The sequence below is a fragment of the Lampetra fluviatilis genome, chromosome 1 (assembly GCF_964198595.1).
Source record: "Lampetra fluviatilis chromosome 1, kcLamFluv1.1, whole genome shotgun sequence".
In the NCBI taxonomy this organism is placed as follows: Eukaryota; Metazoa; Chordata; class Hyperoartia; order Petromyzontiformes; family Petromyzontidae; genus Lampetra; species Lampetra fluviatilis.
In genome coordinates, this window is record NC_136275.1 from 34,131,041 (window position 1) to 34,143,462 (window position 12,422).

Genomic DNA, 12,422 nt, shown 5'->3' on the forward strand with positions numbered 1-12,422 from the left:
TTCTGCGGCATACCTCGAATCTCAAGACAGAGGCCGGTGCCGTTCAACTAACAGGGTCGTTCAAAGTCGGAGCGACTTCCTCCGCTGCTCACATGGGCATCGAGGCATTTGTGCTCAACTCCTGTTTACAGCTCTCTCCAGAGCCAGCGGTGGAAGTCCCACATTCCTATGGCGAGGGGCAAGCCTATCTATTGGACAGCCTATGTTTATTTATGATGGCACCCGAAGGCGTGATGGGCTGAGTCACAACCCCCGACCAGGATGTGAACTCCGAACCTCCCGATTGCTTGTCCCACCGCAGTGCCATCTGTCCAGTTTTGTAATTTGACATGGTTTTTGTTTAGTCTTATTCTCCAGTGTGAACCATTTCTAGATCCCCTTCACCAATCAACATAGGCCAGGGCGATGAGTACGGTCAAAGGGCCCACTGAGCTATGCACCTCTTTTTGAGAAGCGACCTGGCCACAAATGATAGCTCAACCAAACGGCTTGTCACGTGGACATTTATTGCAGTGAAATACTCTGAACGCTTGTTGATTCTACATGTAGAGGGAAAAACCAGAGGACTCGTTGAAAAATCCACGTGACCACGGGTAGAGAGACACGCAACCTCGAAATATACAGCAGGCGTCAGGGTCGTAATCGATCTCACAACCTTCAGTATACCAGACGAGGTAGTTAATATCTCGCCACCGTGGTACACAGCGTGAGGAAGCCATCAATCCCCGAGTGGATTGACGAATGGCTTTACATGTAAATGAAGCGCATCATGCCATTTCTGTGGAAGCAATTTGTTCTCGACTACTGCACAACATCGTACTCCCAAGTGTCTCTGTCTTGTCCTGGCATGGAAGTTGTCGGGCAGGGACGTTGTTCCAGGTCTCATTGAGCAGGATTGTCTCGTTTAAAACGCTTCGTCTTCTTGGTTCTTTCGGTAAAGTCACGTAGAAGGGAAGTAATAAAATAATAAAAATAAAACATAATAAATTAATTAATTATTTGTTACAATTATTTTATTAACTTTTTTTATAATTATTTTATTATGTTTTATTTTTATTATTTTATTACTTCCCTTCTACGTTACTTTACCGAAATAACCAAGAAGATTAATCCCTGCAGTCACGAAAGCTTTAAATCGAAATAAAACGCTTCGTGTTCGATTCTAAGGATGAAGGGTGGGTGATGTGGGGGGGTGGACGCTGCGGCTGTGGTGAGAACGCGAGGGCGCTGGTTGGTTCGGTGTGGCTGAAACTTGGATTTGAACGCAGACTCTTAGCCGTGCTGGCTGAGTGTTTCTAACGTGGAATTAGCTCCGCTGAGCCACATGGCCACCCCCGTGTGTGTGTGTGCTATCGTAGCTGGTTTACATTTGGGTGTTGGCTTGATCACCCCCATGCACTTTGGCGTGGCTGCATCTGAATGCTTTCTCTAGTAACATGTTTCAGAGGAATAGGTAATTTTTTTTCTGAAATCACTACCAGAATCAACGTTTATTCTGACAGATTGCAATTTATTATCTGCAGTTCCCGCTGTCTGGAACACCCTCCCACCGGCCACCATGCTTTTCAACTCATTGCCACTGTTCAATTCCAAGCTCCAAGTCCTTACTCTTTTGATCTGCCTATGAGTCCGTCTCGGTCTCTTCTTTGAAACAATCGTATATACACCTCGTTCCCCATGATGCATGTCTTACTGTCTTGTACAGCGATGTGATTAGACTGGGTTCTCAATTGTATTGAGTTTATGGTTTCAACCCAGTCACCAATGACTTGCATAGAACAAAGCCCATCACATTTAACATGATTCTGCACTTAATTTAGATACATTCCAGTTTTAACAATTAAACATTTTGGTGTGACTGTTATGTGACGGACCTTACTGTCAGTGGTAGAGCGAGCAGGAAAGCTCTGACCCCAATTCTGTGGACGAGATGTCATCTCAAGGGATCTCAGAGGTAGCTCTCTGATATCTGCGTCCCAGAGCCATTCTCCAACACAAAAGTGTTGCACTGTTTTGTGAGATCTTCTTGGTTCTTTCGGTAAAGTCACGTAGAAGGGAAGTAATAAAATAATAAAAATAAAACACAATAAAATAATTCTCACGACTTCCGAATGGGTTGTTTTTTGTCTCGTGACACAATTCCAATAGCACAATCAGGATAAAAACAAGAGAAAAAAATATTGTTAAATCATATCACCAGCTTTCACACGCGGTGCAGATGAGAGAAAACCCTCACGTATTCTCTCACCGCATTGCGATTTTGACACGACGTCCGTGCAGCCTGATTGCTTTGCGTAAACATTCAAAATACCGAGCCCTCCTATTTTGCAGGCTTCTGTTGGAGTCTCTGCAATCAATGAAGCCGCTATCGGAGTGACAACACATCCACTGGAGTGCATTGGTGACGATTCTCAAGCATCTCAACAGAACAAAAAAAATCAATAACTCCCCGGACGTGTGCTTGCACGTCACGTGCCCGCGCTCAGACAACAGGCAGCCCGCTTGGCGACTGAGACACGCATTCGACCTCTGAGTGGTTTTATTCATCTGTACTTACGAGTGGGGTACAAATCCGTTCTGATTGGAGCATGAGTAAGGCTGTAAAATCCACAGATTAAAATTGATTTTTAAGCACTTAATGCAATACCACCAGGTTGGAGCGGTGGCATGGTGGTTAGCACACTGTGATATGAGACCAATGATCTGAGATTGATTTACTGGCCCACGGATGACATCAGTGGCAAGTGATATCTGAAGTGATCCTCAGGAACCTCACCTTCCCCCGTTTGACCAACCTGCTCTGACCAACGTGGTGAAGTATGGTCAAAAAATCTCCATGACACAGCATGGGTAAACCTTTCATCTACCATTTTGTGGATTGATTAAAAGTTGTAAATTATTATTCATGCAATGCAAACCAATTTGGATTTATAAAGCTTCTGAATCCACTCTAGATCAAACAAATATTAACTTCCACCTTTAAACAAAAACAAAATCTACGGGTATCAAGGAGCCCATGTAAATGGTGTTAAATAGTGAATTTATTTTCTCCTGTATTTTTCATTAAAAATTAGCATTTGCGACCAAAAAACGATAATTGCACACGATAGATGTGCAAGCCGTTTAATGTCTACAGTCAAATTTAAACGTAATAATGTTCGCTTCTTTGTTAAACTAATTTGCGCGCGATTGTTGTGCTAATTTTGGTTATTCTGGCTCAATCCGAAGGGAAGATGCAGTCCTGGTGGGTGAGCTCGCAAGAGAGTGTCTGGAGACGGGAGGATCACTTTGATATTGTGTATATATGTTGAACTTCTTTCGCACCGTACGTAGCCAACCGTGCTAATCGGAGGTACGGGGGAAGGACAACAAACTAAACACAAAAAAACTGTTCTACAGAAATTCGTTTTCAATTTACTGGAGCATGAAGACATAAATGTCATGCTACTGCTGCAGTTAATGTCCACTCAGATAGCATCACGTGACTTCTCTGACTTCCCAAACTAGAAAAACAATTCTGGAAAAGTGTTTTGATCAAGAAAATTCAAAACGTGATCCATCAAAATGCGCGAGAGTTCTGTCTGCGCTGGCGACATGACCAGTGGCAGTTGTGTGGTGCAGACTGGCCGAATTAAATTAACTTTGCGCGATCGCATCCGACTGCGTGAAAAGAGTTCGGACTCCACAGTGACCCTCATGCAGACACCTGCTTCGCATCGTGGAAGTCTCCGTTCCGTCGGATTATTGCAACTCAGCAACTCGATATGATTAACACGCAGCTATTTCGCGACCAATATTATCACGCATTGCTTGACGTTTGGGTCAGATTCGCGAGAGTAAAAATTCGGATGTTTGATATGCATCCTCCTCCACTTGACGCAGCAACATTTTATGAAGTTGTCTCTTGAAAAAAAGCTGTTGCTTCAGCATACCACTGTGTTGGAGAGCGATCCCCAGCATCTACCAATCAGGCACAGCGTTTCACTCGCAGTAACAACCATCATCATCATCATCCAGCAGTTGCCATAACGGAACACCTGCAGTGAAAACGCCCTTTGATGTCCTGAATATATTCAACATTAAAATGTTGCTCACGATACCGAACGACACGCGGTACAACCAAAAATAACTTTGGAGAATTATAATTGCTGGCGGAAAATCTGCCGGCGATATTCGGGAAGAGATTAAGAGCCGGCGATGACATTTCCTACGGTGTTCTCCAGCTTGATTGCAAACGTGTGGATAGAGAAAGAAAATAATTGTTTCTGCTGTGGGTGCGTCACCGTGCCAAGGTTTTGAGTGCTCCGTTCAGGAGGAAATGCGGTCTGTAATTGGATCTGATTGAATATTGAATTCACCTACAGAAAACACAACTGGCTAATCTACCACGTGAGCCCCTCCAACGCACGCCCCCAATCAACCATAAATAATGTCTGAATCTCGTATCACTCTTCGTGCTCCGCACGGCAATGCATTTGGACATCTCTGGCTGTGATGTGCGACAAGGGCGTGCTGGCCAGAATGGTTGCCCTGCACGTGTTGGAGGAGGAGGCTGTCACATGGCTCTGTGGCTACGTGGGCTGACGTTCACTCACATAACATTGATATAAAAGTGTATTTATTTAATCGCATGTCTTCTTGTGTATCTGGCGCTCTAACCGTGTGATAGTCACGTGTTAAAGCAGTCGTGAACTCAAAGTAGGATTCAATGGTGTTGTTTTTCTTTCTCAAAGGAATGCGAAATATTCCAGGGCAACCAGTCATGAGCCTTTATCCATTAAGCCCAGATGTACGACAAGAAGCAAGGGTCATTGCTGTTAGCGATAATCTAGCAATGCCGGCACTTCCCAGAGTCATGTTGGTCTGTCAAACTGAGACGTTGCATAATGACAATAATCACTTATTTACCGAAGACAGCCAAACTGAGTCTGAAAGCTATTTTTCAAGGAGTGCCTTGCTACATGGTGATGTTAGGTCAACACCAAATAACATTGTATATTTTAGCTACGTGTAAGAAACTGCATGAACTGGCTAAAACCCGTACAGAACAGAGGGGGGTGAGGGAACACGAAAACTCCACGCAGAAAGACACCCGAGGCAGAATTTGAACCCAGATGCTCCGAGCTGCGAGGCACAAGCCTCACCACTTCGCTGCCCCCCTGCCGCGGAGGGGAGTTTGCTGCTGAAATAAATGTCGCTGCAAAGCATTGGTGCGGAAAGCGCACGTGCTGATGGACGACAATCATAATTTATTTATCTTCTTGTTTTCTTGGAGAAACAGAGTCCGTTTAACGTCTCTTAGTTTCATTCTGGGGGGTGCAGCAGCGACGCAATCGTTCTCGCACTGCATGATGAACCCTGAACACGGCAAACATCTTTGGAGAATTATAATTGTGATATCCGAACCTGCCCTATGCACCCCCCCACTTTACCAACTCGAACTGACCAGAGGTGGCTAAGTGTCGTCTTCATTCAGCAGTGGGTTGAGATAGACCTGTCTTTATAATGTGTCATGGCCTACAACCCAAATCACCCCGAATGTCTGATTTCGTCTTATCTGGAAAATTTAGCAGGGTTGAGCCCGATTAGTACTTGCTTGGAAGACTGCCAATAAAACATATCAGCTGTTGTAGGCTTATCCTGCAATGGTGGTCAGAAGATGGCAGCAGAGAAATTACATTTTGTATCTACCTGTGTGGATATTGATCGTCACCCCCTCATATGCATGGAATTTGATTTAATTATATTTCCTCCCACGTAACAAACACCCATTGATACAACTGTTAAAAAAACTCCCAATGCAGGGCCCTCCTGTTAAAGAGCATGACAACCCAATGAGGCTTCTTCCCTGAGTAAAGAGAGGGCATTATTATTCCTAACATTACCATTCATCCCACTATTATTTAAAGGATTTATCAGGATTGGGCAACATGATTCGACTTGGGAATTAATTCACAAACGAATAATTGTATTCGTGAGGCTTTATTGCATGTGAAGGCATCCATTTTTTTTAAATCATTGCTATTATAACCGACAACCCACCACAACAGACTCATTCTGCCGCTGACCGCTCGCTGTGCGGTCCCGGTTGTGCAGGTGTCTACTGCAACCGCACGTTTGACCGCTACGCGTGCTGGCCGGACGCGCTGCCCGACTCGGTGGTGAACGTGTCGTGCCCCTGGTACGTGCCCTGGCACGACAAAGGTGAGCGGCACTTCTCCAGCCCCTACGGTGGGGGAGGGTGGGAGGGACTGAGGGAGAAGCATTGCCCCTAGGGTGGGAAGGTGTGGCCAGGTGGAGCAGTCACTGATATTTGTATGAGTAAAATGCGGAAAACCGATCATATTCTCCAGAAATATTTAATTATAAACTATATTTATATTAACAAATGAGGCCCACTGAGTTATACAGCTCTTTTTCAAAAGCGGCCTGGTCAGAAGCTAGACATCTATGGCAGCCAGATACTCTAAACTCGTCGATTCTAAATGTGGAGGGGGAAACAGGAGGACCCGGAGAAAATCTACACGACTACGAAGAGAAGACGCAAACTCCACATATACAGCAGGCATCAGGGTCGGGATCGAACCCACGACCTCCTGTATACCAGGCAAGGTAGTTAACATCTCGCCACCATTATGCGATGCTCTAGAAAGCAAGAGGCACACCAACATTATACCCGATATCAAAACGGTTATACTAATCTGTACTGGATTTCAAGATGCACGCTCAACCTTTGTTGTAAAATACAGAGAAACAAGGTGTGTCGCATACTCCAGAGAATACGGTCTATATTATAATTGTACAGCCATTTGCCAATCCACTGTTGGATGAAGGCCTCCCCACATGATGTCAGCGATGGGGGTTGTTTCACCATGCTTCACCACATGCGAGCTGGTGAAGGGGCAGGGGACAGGAATCGTTCAGATATCACGTGCCAATATCATGTTAGCTGTGAGTGGGAATTGAACTCGGGTGGCTGGGTGCCATAGAAAAGTGCATGAACTGTTTAGCCACCCCTCTAATATGATGGATACAACTGTACGCGTCCTTCCAGGAAGTTTGTCCTATTCGCAAACTGAATACAAATGTAGCACATTCGCCATGTTTTGTTCAATACATTGATTGCGCGTTCAGTGAAATGAGTTGAAATGAACGACGCGTGATGGATCCCATCCACGTGCGGGCAATTATAATCTGGACGCAACGGTAAAATGATGCATACGTCATCGCACGTGGCGCTGGCGGTTGCCACCGTTCCAGAGAAATAATTTCATTGCGAAAGACGCTCACTCAGCCTACACGAATATAAGGTCGCCACCGTGGCGAAAAGTTGACTACCTCGCCTGGTATACAGGAGGTCGTGGTGTTCGATCCTGACACTCACGCCTGTATATTTGGAGTTTGCATGTTCTCCCCGTGGTCGTGTGGATTTTTCTCCGGGTCCTAAGATTTTTTCCCTCCATATTTAGAAACACGCATTTAGATTATTGGCTGCTATAAATGTCCACATGATAAGCCAAATCGTTGGGAAATCAGTTGTGGCCAGATCGCTTCTGAAATAAGAGCTATATAGCTCAGCGGGCCTTACCTGGTAAAAATAAAGTTATTTTTTATAGAGATATCCAGTTACAGATACCCCGCTGATATAATCACGAGACATTTGTGATAAAAAAAATTTGTAACTAGTTCTCCGCAGTGGCAAACGCTCAAATTCCTCCTGGGTTTGGGATGCACGGCGGCATAAACATTTATCGTGTCTCCGGCGGCGACGACGATGATGATGACGGCGCGTCATCGACGAGGTGACGGCCGGCTCACGTCTCCGAGTGCCGGCCGTGACCACGCTCGCTTTCTCCACTAACGGAGCTCGGCATGCGCCTGTCCAGTCCGCCATGGGCTCGCGTACAGGCGCTGTGGCCCCGATGGGCAGTGGGAGACGGACGGCGACGGGCAGCCGTGGCGCGACCTCAGCCAGTGCGCGGACCCTCCCGTCGGGGAGCAGGTGAGCGCACCTTTGTGCGCGCTTGTGTGGGCGTGCGTGTGTGTGCGTGCGTTTTTGTGTGTGCGTGTGTGTGCGTGAGTGCGTGTGTGTGCGTGCGTGTTTGTGTGTGCGTGAATGCGTGTGTGTGCGCGCTTGTGTGTGCGTGTGGGCGTGCGTGTGCACGCTAGTGTGTGCGTGCGTGTGCTTGTGCGAGTGTGCGTGTGTGTGCGCGCGCTTGTGTGTGCGTGTGTGTGTGCGCGCTTGTGTGTGCGTGCGTGTGTGCGTGTGTGTGTGCGCGCTTGTGTGTGCGTGTGTGTGTGCGTGCTTGTGTGTGCGTGTGTGTGTGCGCGCTTGTGTGTGCGTGTGTGCGTGCGTGTGCACGCTAGTGTGTGCGTGCGTGTGCTTGTGCGCTTGTGCGTGCGTGTTCGCGCGCTTGTGTGTGCGTGGGTGCGTGTGTCTCCGTGGTGCTGGCCCCCCACCCCTCGTGTGGCCATGCCAGCCTTCATAGGCGCTACTCGCTCACGGCACTTGCCCCAACAGTCTGTTGAAGGCTCTACGGGAGATCTTTGTCTTTGGGTGTTCTTGTGCATCACAACAAGAGCCGTTAAATGATTTAAGTCGTCTTCTGCGTGGATAGGGAGGAAAGGGCCCCGGAAGCCATCGAGGCACAAGGATGCGTGTGTGTCTATGTGTGGGGAGCGGTCGCCCTTCATAGGTGCTCGCGAACAGTATTTGCCTCAACAGCCTGTAAGAGGCTATTTGGGGAATCTTTACCTTTAGTTCATATAAATGCGAGTGTTGATCCCATTCAGTGTGCTCCCTGCGCTGAATGATGAAAAGGATCCCAATTCTACGACTCAGGCTCCCAAAAGCTTTACCTGAGGGGCCCTCTAAAGAAACAGGGGGGGGGGGGGGGGTGAGGAGGGGTGAGGGGGATGTGGGGGGGGCGTGTGTCATCGAGGCACGCGCATGGGTACAGACGATCGCTGTTGTCGCGACGGCGTTTGTGTGTGCGGCAGTCCGGTCAGTCTCAGATCCTGAGTGGCTACAAGACGATGTACACCGTGGGCTACTCGCTGTCCCTGGCTGTCCTCACTATCGCGCTGGGCGTGCTCCTGTCCTTCAGGTGCGTGCGGCAGCGAGCACATCGACCGCTCGGGGTCTTGAGACATTTGAGACGTTTCCTCCCCTTGTCGTCACTCCCCCCCGACACCCCGTCTGACCCAGTCTCAACTGCCTCTCCCCGCTCTCATCTCACTCTGCCCCCCCCCCTGCACGTGATCTCCGCTTCAGCATTGAAAGGCTTCCTGACAAAATTATTTTGATAGAGGAGGTCGTTTCTTCTCTGCTGCCTGTTTCTGGAATTTCCTTTCCTTCCGATCGTTCACAGTACTGAGACCCGACCCCTGTTCGAGTCCAGTTGCGCGACTTTCCACCTCTCTTCTGCCCGTCATTGGCTGCCACTCCACATGAAGTTGCTTCGTGGACACTCGGAAATTGAGCGCTGAGTTGGCCACCGGATGAAGCTCAGAGCAGTTTGAGTTTAATTCCAGTCGTGCGTATTCTTTCGTCACCGGTGAGGAGCAGCAGCTGTTTTAGTGGTCAGACTTTGATTGATACATTGGCCACGTATAAATAACATCTTTGTAAACGTGACAATCTTGTCGGGTGGTGGAGGGTCATTGACAAGTATTTTATAAATAAACTGTACCACGTGGCTTAACCCACAAACAAAATGGATCTTCTTGAGATGCGGTTGCATTTAGATAATTTATTATAGTAAAGTTATACATTCTATAATAATTGTAAAAATAGTACAATTATTACTCTAATAGTGCATTTTAACTTCAATTTCGATAAAGGAATGGAAAAAAGTCAGTAATCATCTCAACACGCTAAACGTTGAGAGACACATTTTAACTTCAATGTCGATAAAGGAATGGAAAAAAGTCAGTAATCACTTGAGCTCATGATACGAGAAGAGAGTCCAGGCAATGCGTACACAAGTGTCGTAAGCATCAACCCTGGAGCACCCCTCCGTCACTCGCAACAGCTCAGAGGGGCCCCCTCGCAGGAGGCCGCAATAACACACGGATCCTACCGTGGTGGAGGTGGCTGGCGGTGCGATTGCGTGATCGCGTCTTCTCGTGATCGCGTGACCACGTGATCGTGTGCTCGTGCGATTGCACGATTGCGTGCTCTGGTCGCGTCATCGCCGAATCGCGTGCTCGTGGTTGCCCAGGAGGCTTCACTGCACCCGCAACTCGATCCACGCGAACCTCTTCGCCTCTTTCATGCTGAGAGCGGCGTCCATCCTGGTGCGTGACGCTCTGCTGGAGACGCGCTGGGATATGCCCCTTGGCGACTCCATGGACTGGGGCACCCTGATCAGCGACGAGGTGGGTGGGTCATTCCATTGACTAGGAATACCTTCATTAGTGACGAAGTGGGTGGATTATTCCATTGATTAGGATGACCCTCATTAGTGACACGAGGTAGGTGGGTCATTCAATTGACCACTAATACCTTCATTAGTGACGAGGTGGGTGGGTCATTCCATTGATCAGGAATACCTTCATTAGTGACGAGGTGGGTGGGTCATTCCATTGATCAGGAAGACCCTAATTAGTGATGAGGTGTGTAGGTCATTGAATTGACCAGGAATACCTTCATTAATGACGAGGTGGGTGGGTCATTCCATTGACCAGGAAGATGCGCATTAGTGACGAGGTGGGTGGGGGGGGTTATCCCACCGACTAGGGACACTCTCATTTGTGACGAGGTGGGTGAGTGAACCCATCGACGATGAAGACCCTCATGAGTGACGAGGTAGCCAGGTGGGTGAATCAATTGGCAAGAGACACCCTCATTAATGACGAGGTGGGCGGTTGCACCCAAAGACTCGGATGACGCTCAGTGTAGAGGTCGGCGAGTGACTCCATTTGGCTGGGACAACACACGGGTGGTCTCATGCGGGAATCAAACCGGAGAATCCGGACGCAACTCACCACTCATCGTGGCGCTGCCGCTTCCTGGCGGTGCCTTCGCCAGCCCCCATGCCCGCAACCGCCACCTTCTCGTGCACGGCGGCCACCAGTCGGAGCCTCGGCCCAGGCTCAAAGCCCGCTTGGCTTCCGAGAGCCGACGCGATCGGACGCGTTGCGGCCGATCTGGTCGCAGGCGTCGCTACGAAGGGGTCGCTGTCGTAAACCGGGCTGCAGCGGATGCGACGCTCTTGGAGTGCGTGCTGTATTTGCGTGGGGGCAGCTAAAGGTCACTCGCCGCAAAAGCCCTCGGGAGCAAGTCTGAATCACGAGCAGGTGGGGCAGGGTGAGTGGGCGATGGACGTGGGATGTTGTGGAGGGTGGAGTGGGGGGAGGGGTTGGTTGGAGAGGGATTATATCTGAAATGTGCCCTTGCCTTCCAAAGTGTGCCCCTAATGCCCTGACATTTGCCTGTCGGAGTTGCGTGTAAATCGGTGGGGGCTAGGCTGGGGTGGGGGAGGGGGGGGTGATTGGTCGCTTTACTGTGGACAGCTACCACTCATTCTGCTTTCATACAAAGTGCACCCATTGATGAGCCCAAACCGGAACGAATCGGATACTTCGTCTGCGTAGGTCTTTGTGTAGTTGTCTTATATATTGTGAGTCCATCAGCCTCAAGGCTTTCCAGACCAATGTTATCAAGCTGCATTTGAGCAAGCAAACTGTGGACTGGGTTTTACCTTCTGGGTCTCATCAGCAGTCAGACTCATTAAACAAATGCTGCTGGATTACCAGATGTTATTGGTAAGAGTGCTACATTTTAAAATATGGGACCTCCGTTCAACGCAAAAAGCAAGACCGTACACCATGTTTACGTGGAGACAACCAAGCCAATGTGATTGCCTGCTCATCTTCTGCTTACAGTCCTGAGCCAGTGATGAACATTCCACATTTATGCGATAGGGGCGAGGCTATCCTTAGGATAACTACTTTGGACTTCCTTACGAAGCGGTACTCTTGCTATCGACCCCAGAGGGATGCTGTGCAGAGTCAACCCCCAACCAGCATTTGACCTCGCAACCTTCCATCGGCAAGCTGCTCGCTCTATTGCTCGCTCTACCGCTCGTTCTACTGGATACTATATAAACTATTTATTGTTTTACCAGGTAAGGCCCACTGAGCTACATATATTTTTACGAAGTTACCTGGCCACAAATGTGAGCTCAGCGATGTGGCTCATCAAGTTGAAATACAGAGCAGCCAAATAGTCTAAACGCGTGATGTTGATTCTAAATATGGAGGGAAAAACCGGAGGACCCGGAGAAAAAAATCCACGCGACCACGGGGAGAGAGAGAGATAGAGGGAGACACGCAAACTCCAAATATACAGCGGGCGTCAGGGTCGGGATCGAACCCGCGACCTCCTGTGTACCAGGCGAGGGAGTTAACATCTCACC

The 12,422-nt window shown here is 48.5% G+C and overlaps 1 protein-coding gene across 1 annotated transcript in view; it reads left to right on the plus strand.

Moving 5' to 3' along the window:
* Positions 1–12,422, plus strand: part of LOC144944074 (glucagon receptor-like) — a 51,261-nt gene that overhangs the window by 22,613 nt on the left and 16,226 nt on the right. Inside the window, exons 3-6 of the mRNA XM_078872478.1 lie at positions 6,097–6,204; positions 7,887–8,002; positions 9,001–9,107; positions 10,224–10,380. Coding sequence (XP_078728604.1) covers positions 6,097–6,204; positions 7,887–8,002; positions 9,001–9,107; positions 10,224–10,380 — 488 coding nt within the window. The remainder of the gene's footprint in view (positions 1–6,096; positions 6,205–7,886; positions 8,003–9,000; positions 9,108–10,223; positions 10,381–12,422) is intronic.